The sequence below is a fragment of the Fukomys damarensis genome, unplaced genomic scaffold, assembly GCF_012274545.1.
Source record: "Fukomys damarensis isolate Sample0158 unplaced genomic scaffold, DMR_v1.0_HiC HiC_scaffold_12, whole genome shotgun sequence".
Lineage (NCBI taxonomy): Eukaryota > Metazoa > Chordata > Mammalia > Rodentia > Bathyergidae > Fukomys > Fukomys damarensis.
The window spans coordinates 8,984,052-8,998,909 of record NW_022900924.1 but is presented as its reverse complement, the minus strand read 5'-3'; the positions used below and the strand labels follow the sequence as shown (position 1 = coordinate 8,998,909).

The window sequence follows — 14,858 nt, the reverse complement described above, 5'->3', positions numbered from 1 at the left end:
GGCTTTAAAATATCATAAAACAGGGGGACTGAGAAACAGAAAAGGTTGCGTGTTAACAGTTGGTGGCGCTATGTAATTGGCACACAGGGCTCATTAGTAATTCTCTCCCCTTCTGTGACTTTTAAATTTTCATAATAGCAAATTTAAAAAGAAAAGAAAATGTGAAGGGACTCACCATGCTGATGGTGATGATCTCTTCGTAAGCCAGGGAGGATTCCCTGGCAATCATGCCTGCACCCTTTATATTCTCCACGCCCAAGCCGTCTTCTTTCCCAATGATGTCTATGATGACGTACCTCCAAGAAGCAAGCGCAGGTTAAAGTCCCAGTTCCAGCCTCAACAAATCAAGGCAGACGCATTTCTCATGGCCCAGGGCAGGAGGGATGCACAAGGTAAAATACCGGAAGTGGATAAATCAGCCAGAGGAAAAATGGAAGCAAGGGTCCAAACCTAGACTCGGTGGCACACATCTGTAATCACAGCACTCTGGGAGGCAGAGGCAGGAGGGTGGAGAGTTTGAGTCCAGCCTGGGCAACTAGCAACTTAGTGAAAACTTTTCTCAAAATAAAAAAATAAAAACAGGGGTTGAGGATATAGCTCAGTGTAAAGGCCCTGAGTTCAGTCCCCAATACTGAGAGGAAAAAAAAAGCGAGCAACAAAGACCTCATTTGCCATTGGTGATCAAGTTTCTCAAAGGTCAAATACAACATCACCCACGGCCACCCTTCTCTTAGCCACAGATGTCTACCTATCCAGAGGCTGGCTTGGGGAAATGTCACTCCTGCCAGAACAATCAAGACTAGGATTTGTCCACAGAGATGAGGTACGCAAGGGGAAGCCACTTAGTTCATGATCACTCGGTCAATCAAGATCCCGTGGACGATGCATTAAGGAGGAGAAACAGCGTCCAAATGAATCCCTGTTAAAAATTTACAAGTCCTTTTCATGTGTTAGAAGACGCTGCGAAGGCCTGCAAGAAAGGCACGTATGAGATTTCATTTAACCTGGTGTTTTCCAAACTTATTTGACAATGGAAATTAAAAGAAAAAAATGTTTTCCCCATATATCAGTAACACTCCAGAAAATCACATCTGGAAAATTCTGATTGGGTCAGTCCCTCTAAGAAGAATGCAACTGACTCTGGCAAAAACATTCCAGAGCCTTTGACATCACCAAAGAACAGAGCCCTGTGTCCCCCTCCTTCTGACCTTCCTAAATTGCCAAATGACTGCTGCATCGGTCTGAATAATTTGGTTGTAAAAAGTGAGCCAATAGCTGCTAGGACATCAGGAGAATCCAATCTACTTCCCTACTAATTGTGAGAGAAGGGTGCTTATTATTAGCATGATCGGGTTTGGTTCACCCTGGAAAATATCCCGAATGTTTGTCACCAGTGCCCCAAATGGAAGTTGACATGTAGTTGTGCACACCTGTGATCCCAGCTACTCGAGAGGCTGAGGCAGAAGGAATAACTTCAAGGCCAGCCTAGGCAAGTTTGTGACTTAATGAGACCCGGTCTCAAGATAAAACTAAAACTAAAAGGGCTAGGAATGTAGCTCAGCAGTTGAGCTCTTGCCTAGCACGCATGAAGCCATGGTTCCATCCCCAGTACTTGCCCTCCCCCCAATAAATAAAATGAAGCTTAGGGATCCTTTGGAGAGAAGGGACCACCGCTCCATATGGAATTGGGCAACTATGGGTTAACTATGTTATTAGGCAACTATAGGTCAACTAGGTAACTCTGCTCTTTGTAGAATGCACCTGAGTAGCTGCGACAACTTCTGTAATCCGTCACCACAGGAGCATAACAGACTCAGAAAGTCCTGCCGGAACTCTTTGCTTTTCCCCCACTCCGCTGCTCTGCTTTGTGTAAATCCTGCTTGCTACATTCCCAGGGAAAGGCCAAGGGAACTAGGCTTCATTCATAGACGTGAAAACAGGTGTATAATGAACTGCAGGCTTCTATCTGAAGCTCTCAAGACTCACTGGAGTCACTTGCTGAGCCGACAGCATGAAAAGCCACTCTCTGCTCCTGTAAGAGTGGTCTGCCTGGTTCCTCACAGTTTCCTGTTTCACTACTGTATAAACACCACCCACCACAGGCCTGGTGGCAAAAAAACCCCAAAAAGCAACAACAAAAAAACCAGAGTCCCCATTAACGAGAGACACAATCAAGGCGCCACCTGAGAAGTCGTTTACCTGGATTCTCCTCCCTCTTCAATGTGTTTGCAGTGGACAGTGTTCAGGGAGCTGATTCTGGTGTAGTCTTGCGGCGTCAGGTACAGGTATTTAAATCCCTTAAGAAATACACTTCAGTGAATCTCTGAACGTAGTTCCATACACTGGACAGCCACTGTCTTTTTTTTAAAATGTCAGCACTGTAGGGTGGATGTTAATGACTTGTCCATACCACGTTAACATCCCACTGTCAACACTGTTCCAGTACAGCTGCAGAGGTCTGTCCTGAGCTCAGCGCCTTTCCTCATCCTTACAACACAATCACATGCTCTTCCTGGTCTCTCTGCTTCAGAATTCCTCAATCTTTTCATCATCCTTCCCCTAAAGAGCATTCTGAGATTTTTTTTCCTCATTGCTAGCAGCCCCCCTAAATTTTTAATATGAAAGATATACTGTTTACATGCCGTGCATATGTACGTCTACACACAGGTTGAATATCCCTATCCAAAGTGGTTGGGACCAAGTGATTTGAACTTCAGATATTTTCTGAAATTTGAGGTAATTTTGGAATTTGAGGTATGATTGAAAAATACAATGAATATTAATTGTTTTAAAATGATGATAGTAAAAGACACATTGCCGTCAATCCTCCTCAAAATACTCCCCAACTCTGAGCACATTTACCCCATCCTTCTTGCGGCTCTCTGAAGCCGTTGTGTAAGTCCTCTTTCACAAGGGTCTTTAGTTGCACTTTCTGCCTTTCTTGAAAACATTCACCCTTCATGGCCATTTTGACTTGGGAGAAAGCCAGAGGTCCTATGGTGCCAGATCCAGTGAATGAGGTGGATGAGGACACCCCACTGTGTTTTCATAAGCCTGCCCTTCTGTTGGGTGACACATGACAGAACCATTCACCCTCGGCTTTTTTTTTATTACACCTCATAAAGACACTCACAAAAGAAGACCTCCAGAACTGTTCCATGAAGCGACAACAATGACGGGATATATGTGCTCAAAGTGGCGGGTAGTATTCTGAGGGGGATGAATGGCAATATATCTTTTACTGTAATACATTTAAAAATTTTAACCTTTGACAGTATATTTCAGGCACACCTTGAATTTGCATGTACAGCATGAGACATCTTTGGCATGGCACCCAAATCTAAACACGAAATTCATTTCTGTTTCATATGTACCTATGTATATATACACAGGCTGAAGGCAATTTTAACCATGTTTTAGTAACTGCGTGTCTTCAGTGAGACCTGTCACACAAAGTGATATGTGAACTTTTCTACTTGGGTGGTCAAGTCAGTGCTTAACAGTTCCACATTTTGGAACATTCTGGATTTTAGATTTCCGAATTAGAAATGTTCTACTTGTTTAAGAAAAGAATCTTTGCTGCTCTCCAAAATAAATACTGGGCCAGGTACAGTGGTGCACGCCTGCAATTACAGCTACTTGGGAAGCTGAGGCAGGAGGATTCCAAGTTCAAGGTCAGTCTGGGCCACTGAGTGAATCCCTAGTTCAAAATATAATTAGAGAGGACAGGCAATGTAGTTCAGTGAAGAGCAGTTGCCTAGCATGTACCAAGCCCTAGCTTTGATCCCAGTACTGCGAACAAACAAAAGTCTCATTGGTGGAAAAGCAGCATCTCAGTCTTGCGGACATGCGCAATGGCTGGAAAGAATGACTATCCCTTGCAGATTCATCATGCAAAGTCAGGTGTGGAACTGTCCACATGGAGCATCATGTTGGCACTCAAAAATCCTGAGATTTTGCAGCATTTCCCATTTTGGGCTTTAGGATTTGGGATCCCAACCTATACTAGCCAGGCAGCATGGCACTGCCACCCCAGTTCCACAACGTACTTTGTGCGGGTCCTCTGGATCCACCCAGGCCACCTGGAACATGGGTTTGATTTCATCTGCCAGGCCAATTCGGGCCCCGCTGTTGGCTGCCAGGTAGATTTTGGGGATGCCCCTTGCCCGGGCCAGCTCTGATGCCCGCTGGTACAGCATGTCCTCCCGTATGCCAAAGGACCCAATCCGGAAGGTTATGTCATTGCTGATGACGATCACGTCCCGCCCTTCTGGATACTCTGGAGTCTTAAGCATCATTTTGAAGGCCACCATGCCCACCTGTCAGGGAGAAAGGGATCCGAGGAAAAGAGTTTGGTCCTTCACCAGAAACATCTCACAAAGGCAGGCTACACCAAGGCAGGCAGAGCTGAGCGCATACCTCATTGCCGCCAGGAAGTCGGTTCATCTCCACCAACTGGTCCTGGGAGTCCAGCACTAACTCAGTGTATGTCAGGATGTCTTTGGGAAACTTGTCTGGGGGGCCCCACAGTTTAAAGAGAGCCTGGGAGGGGGAAGGAAAGAGAGAAAATTTGAGGTCATCAGAGGGAAATATTTTCTTACTCTAATTGATTTATGACTCTAAATGTACCTGATCTCATCTAACTGATTCATGAGCATTCTATAGATCATCTGCCTCTGATTTTTTTTTTTCTTTTGCCTCTGATTCTTTGATGGTGATAAACACTAAAATATATTTTCCCAACCAGGGGATTATCTTTTCTACACAAATACTTTTAGTTTTAATGCATTCAAACTTAAAAATCTTTTCCTGTATAGTTAATATTTTTAACTTTTTTAGCTTTGATCCTCTTGAAATTTATTTTTATTTACTAGATGAGGTAGAAATCTAAATTTGCTTTTTCTCACTTGGAGCAATGTCTCTGCACCTTTTATTGATGTTCATTCCCTGACTCACAAGCATACCTCTGCTTCTCTGATGGGTGATTCCAATTCTAGGCTCCTTTCTGTCCTACTGATCTATTTGCCTAAATCTATCACAGTAATTCAACATTGTCTCAATTATTATTGCTTAAAATAAGTTATAACGTCTGCTAAAATGAGTTCTCTGATTTTTTAAAACTGTTTTGGCTATTCACAAGTTTTTGCTTTTCTGTAAAAATTTTAGGATCAGCTTTTCATGTTTCACATACACACACACCCCAAAACTGAAAACAAAAAAAACACTCCTCTGAAATCATATTGAACTTACTAATTTGGACAGAAGTAACATCTTCGCAATTTGGAACGTACCATGATCCATGAACATGGTACATCTCTCCACTTATTTAGGCTTACAGTATTTTGTTACAGCTTTATAATTTCCTCCATAAAGGAAATTCCTCTTCTGTGTTTTTTGTTTGACTTATTCCTAGGTCAACTTGATGTTATGAATGGTATTTTTCCCAAGTACATTGTATAATTACTGATGGTATATGGGAATGGAATTTTTTTTGTATATTGATTTGGTGTCTACCAACCTTGTTGCATCTCTAACTGGTTCTATGGATTCTCTTGGATTTCTTATATATCTTCATAAAACCCACCATTTTTCTTTCCAGTTTGTATAACTTTTCTTTCCTATCATGAGCTAAGAATGTGGAATCTGGGTAAAGAATGTGGAAAAGAAGTGGTGATAAGGGATATTTCTATCTTAAATCTTTCTTTCCTTCTTTCTTTCTTTTTCTTTTTTTTTTTTATACTGGGGATCAAACTCTAGACCTTGTGCTTTCGAGGCAGGCAGCAGTACCACTGAGCTAAATCCCCAGTCTTAAACATTTCTTTAAAGAATTCTTCCAGCATTTCATCATAAGTGATATTAATTTTAGGCTATTATGTTTTATCAAGACATAGTTTCTTTCTATTCCTAATTTAATGCTTTTATTATTAATAAATAATAAAATGCTGTTTTGTTAAACACTTTTTTTGTACCTACTGAGAAAATTTTTCTTGGCAGAGTTTCATTCTTTCTTTCTTTTTTTTTTTCTTTTCTTTTTTTTCTTTTTTTTTTTTTTTACCAGGGATTGAACTCAGGTCCTTGCACCTGCAAGACAGGCATGGTGCTGCTGAGCTAAATCCCTGGTGAGAAAAATTTTCTTTTCCTTTTTTCGGTACTGGGATTGAACTTGGGACCTTGCACTTGTGAGGCAGGCGGTGACATGACTGAGCTAAATCCCTTGCCCAAGAAAAATTTTCTTAACCTAATAAATGTCCTAATATCTGATCAAGGCATAGGATAAGCCCTACTGGCCTAAACTTTTTAAAAAAATCATTATTAAATGTTATTTGCTAATATTTTATTATTTTTATGTCTATATTCATAAACTAAACAGAAAATTTCCCTTTTCCTAAAGTCTTTACCTGGGAGTAGTGTTAAGATAATAACTTGATAAAATTAGTTAAAAAGCATTCATTTTTTTCTACTCTAAGAATAATTTATATACAAAGAATAATTTATATACACTTACCCCCTTCTCTCCCTTTTCCTAGTACTAGGGATTGAACCCAGGGAGCATTGAACTATATTCCCTGCTCTTTAAAGTATTTTTAATTTTGATTTAATTTTTATCTATTTTGTGGTACTGGGATTGAAACGACAGTCTCGCGTATGCTAAGCAAGCCCTGTAACACTAGGCTACATGCCCAGCTACCAACCCCCTCCCATTTATTTGGAAACAGAGTCTTGCTAACTTGCCCAGGTGGCCTCAAGCTTGCCCTCCTCTCACCTCACCCTCCTGAGTGCCTGGAATTACAGACATGTCACTTAAAAATTGAACAGAAGTTGTTTTAAAACCACCTGGGTCTTAAATTCTGGTGAATAGATTTTTTAAAACTATTAATTTATTTAATGCTTATAATGTATTCTGGTTAGAATTTCTAGTTCTTCTTGACTTAGTTTTGATGTGATGTATTTCCTTGGAAATGTTCCATTAAATCTAAGTTTGCCTCTCATCCAAGTTCAAATGCATACACGTAGTATACACATAGTATCCTCTGTTACTTTATCTAAAAGAAAGGATGGACTTGCTCCTGATTTAGTCACACACTTTCTTTTATGACCTCTAAGGCCCAAGGGAAAAGAATATAGACAATGACATTGTAATCATAAAAGTTTCTATTTATTATCCACCTACTGAATACCTTGCATATATTTCTCCAACACCCTTATGACAAAGGTTGTCTATGTCCTCGTTTTACAGAGGAGGAAACTGAGGCCCATGGTGGGAAAGAAAACTGCCCAGGGACAGCAGGAAGCAAATGAGTTCTCCAGGATTCAGGCCCAAGTCTGGATGACTCTAAAGAGCAGCTCTGCCTTCTATTTTTGTCTCCTCTGCCGATGCACAGGCAGAAGTAGAACACTCCCTCCTACGGTGACCAGACCTCAGATTCCTGAGGTTCATTTAGAGGAACAGAGGGGATGTGAAGAGACGTCCATAACACCATTAGCTGTGGGTTCAGTCTCCTTTAAAGACCCTTCTATTTAAAAAATAAAGGCACAAGCCAGGTATGGCGGCACATGCCTGTAATCACAGCACTGGGGAGGCTGAGACAGGAGGATCACTGTGAGTTTGAAATCAGCCTGGGCTACATAGTGAGTTCCAGGTCAGTCTCAACTACATAGTGAAACCTGTCTCAAAACACCAAAAATAAATAAATAAATAAAGAAAGAAAGAAAGAAAGAAAGGCACAGAAAAAATATTTGAAAGAAACACACTAAAGTATTATTGTAAGCATACTCATGAGTAGATCACATCTATGTATCACAAATTTTATTTCTTTGTTTCTACTTTTCTAAATTTCCCCATGGGTACGTTAATAATCAGAGAAAAATACAACAAACCATTATTTCCTCTTTCTTTCTTTCTTTCTTTCTTTCTTTCTTTCTTTCTTTCTTTCTTTCTTTCTTTCTTTCTTTCTTTCTCTTTCTTTCTTTCTTTCTTCTGAAATGGGGAACTCACTATGTTACCCAGTCTGGCCCTGAACTCTTGGGCTCAAGTGATCCTCCCTCTTCAGCCTCTCTAATAGCTGGGATGATAGGAACTCTTGGGCTCAAGTGATCCTCCCTCTTCAGCCTCTCTAATAGCTGGGATGATAGGTGCATGTCACCATGCCTGGCCCCAAAAAACATTTTCTAAGAGTAAACTACAAACTGTCCAATAGCAGTAGGCCATCCTTTTCCTCATGGTCCATTTAGCCTTAGAATGGGTCCTGCTAAGTGGCAGTTAATTAGTGATCACTAAAAATACCAGAAGAAAACATTAATCTGTTCATTAACTTGTCATAGGACCTGGAACTCTGAGTTACTTTCTTCTCATCTTTCTTGTCTTTATTTTCCAGTATTTCTATATCATATCACTTTTATCACAGGGATAAAATTAGTTTTATTTTGAGCAAAAATACTACAAAGTCCTTCTCAATATTACTTTCAGCCTCTTCACGTAGACCTTTTTAGATAATATCTCAGAAGCATGACTAAGGACAGGAAGGGCAGGCGGGGGAGAGGACCCGGGGTGGTGCTGCGTCTGGGCCACAGGACTTGCCTGCCTGAACATTTCCGGGAAGTCGTACACATAGGTGGTGCCCAGGGATTGTGCCTGAAATCGCTTAGCCTGGAGCAGATCCTTGGTGACATAGGGCATGTTGATCAGCATCCCATGCAGGCTTCCTTGCTTGTCCCCGAAGGAATGAAACATGATCTGGAGCAGAAAGAAAGAAACATAGAGAGGGAGGCAGATCCGAGAGAGCGACACTTCTCCCCAGTATATTTCCCCCCAGTCTGCAATGGAAACACATTGGCCTGATGCATCCCATGACAAACTAAGTGCCTGGGACCCCTGAGGTTCACCACCACTGCAGCCCACCAGAACAAGAACGGCAGTGGGAAACGTGGAGACAGAGCTCCAAACGTGGCACCATCACAGTAACACAAGCATACACCCCCAAGTGTGTACGGAAATAGCCAAATGCTCAGCGAGGACTACATTTAAGTGAACACAACTGCACCAGTGTCAGCTGCCTGTTTGGGTAGCACACAATGGCTCGGCAATGCATCACCAGAAAAAATTGGATGGAGTGCACATGAGAACTCTGCCCTAATTTTTTTTATGTACTGTTTTTTGCAACTTAAGTGTCTTGAGTCTAATTACTTCCCAATAAAAATGTGTGTATATGCATACACACCCACGTGTTTACACTCACATATAAAATAATGGCAATAAAAAGAAGGCTCAGGGCCAGGGATTTAGCTCAGTGGGGTCGTCACCTGCCTCACAAGCACAAGGTCCCAAGTTCGATCCCCAGCACCAAAAAACAAAAGGCTCAATTCACTTTACAAATGCGGTTGCCGTTGGTTTCCCTGAGTGAACCATCTGAGGGTCACATCAGAATCCCAACCCAACCCCACCCCGGGTACTCCATGCCTCAATTCAAATGTGGCTGCAGGATGAATTAAACTCTGGAGGCTGAATAGCCAGAAACCAGAGCTTGAAGTTCATCACAGCCCAGACCTATTTGTTCAGAGACAAATAGACGGCCACAGTCCACCTGGGCAAGGCAAGTTGGTCACAGAAGGTTGATGTAACCTGCATCTTGCTATGGTGAGCAGCCTGCCTGAGTTATAACCTCTGGAGCCCAGCTCTGCCTTACGTTTCCAGATCTGGGGTCAGTCACTTCTTTGTAGAGGCTGATATCCAGGTAGTAGCCCGACTCATTGGTGATAAACAGGCGGATGGGTACAGCACTGTCGGTGGTGGCTGTCCGTATATTGATCTTGACCTCGGCCTGCAGCACGCGGAGTTTCCACAACCGGCTACCATAGCGCATAACCATGGAGCGCACAGACTCCTCGATCTGCCCCCAAACACAATAATTCATTTCAGCGCCCACACATACTGGCAATAGTGCAGATAACAAGGAGGTAGTGAGCTGTATTCAGTGCAAAATGACAGACATCCTGCATGCATCCAACACAGACTACCAGCAAATGATGATCAAAGGCATCTTGCAAAATATTTGAAACCCATTACCTTATTTCATCCTCTTAATTATGGAGCGAGGTGGATTTTTCTTTCTTTGTAGTGCTGGGGATTGAACCCCAGGCCTCACACATGCTAGGAAAGTGCTCTTCCATGGAGATACATTCCCTGCCTGAGGCAGGTACTTTCTTTATCTCCCATCGACAGATAAAGAGACTGAGGCTGACAAGTGGCAGAGTTGGTGCTCCCACACTGGCCCATTTTGTTTTTCCTCTCAAGCCTATTCAAGACTTTTTCCTGGAACTCTGTGAACCAGTGAAGCCACCTGGGCCCACTGTACCCAAGGGAGCCAAGCTGGCTCACTCTAGCCGCTCTCACTCCAGAATCACCACCATAGACACCTGCCTGCCCCTGCAGAAGTGGCCAGCAAAGAGCTCAGCCAGATCTGTGGTCCCCTCCTCCGACCCATATGCAGTCCCCAGCAGTACCTGGAACCAGGGAGAGGACAAAGCCCTGCTTTTCAAGACATTCTGAGCATGCGTGTCGCCCTTACAGTGCGGCAAGCCCACACATGGTACAGCTAAGACACAGCTGTGGAACTGCATGGTGGAAGGCTCCTTCCCATCCTGCAGCGACCATGCCTCCACTGCACATGGAATTATCATGGACCTCAGGTGTTGAGGGCCAGGAGACAATGCTCTAAGGTAGCATGGTGTGAATATGGTGTAAAGCAGGAGGCTGAACCCAGAGCCCGGTGAGAGCCCCCAGGAGGTGAAACCTTGGAGGGGTCCATGATGACGGTGGGCACGAAGTTGAGGAAGATGTGGTTGCAGTCGGTGCGCATGTTTGTGTTGTTGAAGGCCACCTCCAGCTCGTCCATGGCCTCCAGGAGCAGCCGCTCACCCTCATTCTGCAGGTACTCGAAGGAGGCTTCCTGTCAAAGGGCAAGGTTGCAGTGTTTCGGGCCAGGGCCCCAGGTCTACTCTAGCTGGGTGGAAAGTCAGCCTCTGAAAGGCAAAACTCCCCTCCTCCACGTGTGTCCTGATCGAGGGCTGAAGAGACACCGGGCTGCAAAGGTGGATTCACCAGGCCTTTTGATTTCTGTTTTCTGACACTTTGACATCTGGGCTGCCGGTTCCTAGACATGGAGAACAGCTCTCCCAGGAGCATTCTTGTCCCCCACAACCAACTCAGTGCCTCCACCTCACTCCCTCCTTCACCCCTTTCCCACCCTCGGCCACTGTCCTCACCCTCATCAGCCTAGGGCCAGGTTCCAGACAACAAGGCACAGCCCTACGCTCAGGGTTACTGCAACTGTTTAAACCATCCAGGCCTACAGCTGCCCACCCTGCCTTGCCATCCCTTCCTTTGGAAGCCGCAGTAAGGGTTCCTGCTCTCCTCACTCTTCTGTCTCCTGTCCAACCCCAGTGCCCACTGTGCACTCTCATGGTGTATGGAGACCTTTCTCGGAACTCTCACAAACTAGCTTTTCAATAGAAATTGCCTCCTGATCTTTGGCCTCATCACAGCTAAATGATATCAAAGTCTATTAAAGCATCTCATTGACTGACTTAGCAAAACACTGAGATTAGTTTAATATCCATTAATAGGGGACTAGAAAAAAAAAAGTATCCTGGGATAGTTTACCTTTGTAATCAGGTCTGAGTGCCTGATGATGGCACGGATGAAGAACCTGTGGTCCGTCACTTCTACCCCCTCGTTGACCTTGGCGGCGCCCAGGTAAAGGTGCATCTTGTGGTTGGCACAGGGCACAGCAGTCAGATCAAAGTTGCGCATCCGGCTGAGCTCCAGCTGGAAGGCCAGGGCAGGCTCCAAGTGACGGTAAATGCGATCTTCTGCAAACTGTGGGCCGGGCAGAGGGAGGACAGACAGACAGACACACAGAAATGTACCCCCAGAGCCTGGCACTGCACCCCCATGCCTGCATCGTGCACTACGTCTGCAGCTTCTACAGTGCTCGATGCCTAACTGTGAGTAACCCCCAGACTCAAGAGATTTGGGGTTTTGCTAGGATCTCAGGACAGCCATGGGCATCCAAGAATGGAGTGCTGGGGAACATCTTAGCTAATGGGTCCGCCCGGCCAGCCCCGGGCCTGCCAGTGACATGAAGCTATTCTCATGTCACAGCACAGTCTTTCCCCGGATGTCCTAACCCCTGGTCCTTGGTTGAAAGTGGTTCCCAAGAGGATGCAACTGACAGTATTGGAGGTAACCGAGACAAAATGAACATATAAAAAGGTGGGTCTCAGATAGAAAATCCAAACATAAATTCTGAACATGGTGGAGTCTTGAATCTGTTCTGGTAATGAGTCCACCTGTGCTACAACAGGGATCACTAAACTTTTTCCTAAAAGGCCAGACACAAATGTTTTTGGTGGATGAACCAAACAGCCTTGATCAAAGACTTTATTCTGCTACTTTGGTAGGAAGTAGCCACGGTAGACAACACGTAATCAAATGGATTTGGCTGTGTTCCAATAAAACTTTATTTCTAAAACGGGTATCTGGTCTACAAGTCATAGTTTGCCAACCACTGGTCTAAAAGAATATAAGGGGGGGGGGCTGGTAAAACTGCCTTACTGAGTCCACGAGCAGGTATAAAAATTATCCGAGAGGGAAACCTGCAGCGATGGCAGGATCCTCAGGACAGGATCCTCAGGGTTTGTGCAGGAAACATGGGATGTCATAGAAGTCTGATTCTAGGGGACAGCTGGAGTCTACACATCAGTCACTGTGTTCTAGAAAAGGAGCACGCCTTAAGGACTATGGCCATGTGCCCTGTCAATACCCAAAATACCAGGGAGAGAGAACAGTACCATTGCTTTTGGTCATACCTCATCCCTTGCTCTGAATGTGAAAAACTTGGGAAATTCTTTCTGTAAAAAAGGAACCCATACAAAAGATGGTTAAATCAAGCAAGACTCATTGAAACATTTCTATTTTTATTTTGTGAGTGTTAATGATAACTTGCAGGAGACCAGCTTGCAACTGCATTGAGCAGCAGGATATTATGTAGATATTACTGATTGGATTTTAAATTCGGCTATTGATTAAGATTATGAGTCTCGCCAAGGCTTAAGTGTAAATTGCTAGTTGAACTTTTGGCTGGTGTACGGAGACAGACTTCCCTATGACAACTGAGTCTCAAAGATCGATGAGGCTGTGATATCTCTATAGCTAGGAAACATTGCAGTGGAGGAATTACAGCTCTGCAACCGTTCTCCAAGAGCAAACGTTAGCTAAAGATAATGCAGGTTATTTGTTAGCTAGGAACTTCAAGATAGCACAGCGGCTTGTTAACTGTGACCCGTCCTTCACAAGTATACACACTTTACTCCCTTTTTCCAAGCCTGCCTCATTAAGTGCAATAGTTCTCCTACTCCCCATATCTGCCTTCATGCCGCCTTGCTATGCTATATAATCACAAAGACTGACTAATCCAGAGCTTGTGGGCTTAGCCAGGACAGAGCTAAGACCAGGTTGTCTTTAGCCAGGAGAGAGCTAAATATCAACTCCTGGCTCCCCAAGCAAGAAGCGATCATTTGTTATTCTTTATTTCTCATTCTTTGTATATTATTCTGTCCCCTCATCAGGTGACCAGGCATCCTCTAGTGACTGGTCAGGCCACCAACCTGACATTAACTTAGTCTTCTCCTAGAATGAATCCATTTGAAAAGGTTCTTTTCAACTGATCACCTCTATCCCAACCTATATGTTATGTGTCGAAGAAATGTCCCGGGCGGGTGGAGAACAGGAAAGACCCACACAACAGATGAACTGGGAACTGGACTGACCTCTTGGGCAATCAGGAATGTGATTCTTCGGAGCCCGTAATCCACAAGGATGTTTTTCTGCATTAAAAATCAAAGACATAATGGAATATTATTTTTCTATAAAAGGAATGGTGTACTGATACATGTTCCTATGTGACTGAATCCCTGAAAACATGTGAAGTAGAAGGATCCAGTTGCAAAAGGCCTCGCAGGGTATGATTCCATGTGTATGAAACATCCAGAATGAGCAAATCTAGAGCAAAAGGAAATCAGTGGTTGTCTAAGGCTGAGATAGAATGGGGAGAGGGCTTTGGTTTGGGGAATGAACTGTGAATTTTTTTGGCAAGAGGGTGGTGAGGAAAATGTTCTAAAACTGACTGAAGCAATGGCTGTGAAACCCTGTACATATTGAAAAGCACTGATCTGCATACTTTTAGTGAGTGAATTGTGCAGAATATGAATTACATCTCAATAAAGCTATTATAAAAAGGGAAAAGTGTGGGAGGCTGAGCAGGAGGACAGCAAGTTCAAGCCCAGTTCGGGCAACTTAGAGACTTAGTGAGACTCTGTCTCAAAATTAAAATAATAATAATAATGATGATGATGATGATGTAGAGATATAGGCCAATGTGAAGGCTCTGACTTTAATCTTCATTGCCCCCTGCAAAAGACAAGCAAAACATCACATACACTGTAATGTAGAGAGTTTGTATTCATTAATTATACCTCAAAAAAGCTGGGGGGAAAAGACAATTTGAGCAAAATGCTCAACACTAAAGAATGCAAACTCTAGGGCTGGGGATTTAACTTAATGGCTCCGCCGCCTGCCTTGCAAGTGCAAGGACCCGAGTTCAATCCCCAGCACCAAAAAACAAAGCAAAACAAAGAATGCAAACTCTGATCCATTTACATATAAAATTAAAGAAGAGATAGAGCCAGATGTCTCTGGGGGTGGTGAAGGAAGGAGGTACGAGCAGCTTTCAGCAGAGGCCTGGAGTATCCATTTCTGATCTGAACGGTGATTACCCTCCTGAGTTCACTGTTAAATTCAT

At 43.6% G+C, this 14,858-nt stretch overlaps 1 protein-coding gene across 6 annotated transcripts in view; it reads right to left on the bottom strand.

The window, feature by feature from the left end:
• The window catches only part of Acacb (acetyl-CoA carboxylase beta), a 127,397-nt gene that overhangs the window by 17,349 nt on the left and 95,190 nt on the right, over window positions 1–14,858 (bottom strand). For all 6 annotated transcript variants that reach the window (XM_033762390.1, XM_033762388.1, XM_033762389.1 and 3 more), the window contains 10 exons: window positions 13,828–13,884; window positions 12,868–12,909; window positions 11,660–11,875; window positions 10,791–10,946; window positions 9,684–9,887; window positions 8,579–8,734; window positions 4,420–4,542; window positions 4,050–4,319; window positions 2,200–2,297; window positions 176–296 (listed from right to left, as the gene is read on the bottom strand). In XM_033762390.1, coding sequence (XP_033618281.1) covers window positions 176–296; window positions 2,200–2,297; window positions 4,050–4,319; window positions 4,420–4,542; window positions 8,579–8,734; window positions 9,684–9,887; window positions 10,791–10,946; window positions 11,660–11,875; window positions 12,868–12,909; window positions 13,828–13,884 — 1,443 coding nt within the window. The remainder of the gene's footprint in view (window positions 1–175; window positions 297–2,199; window positions 2,298–4,049; window positions 4,320–4,419; window positions 4,543–8,578; window positions 8,735–9,683; window positions 9,888–10,790; window positions 10,947–11,659; window positions 11,876–12,867; window positions 12,910–13,827; window positions 13,885–14,858) is intronic.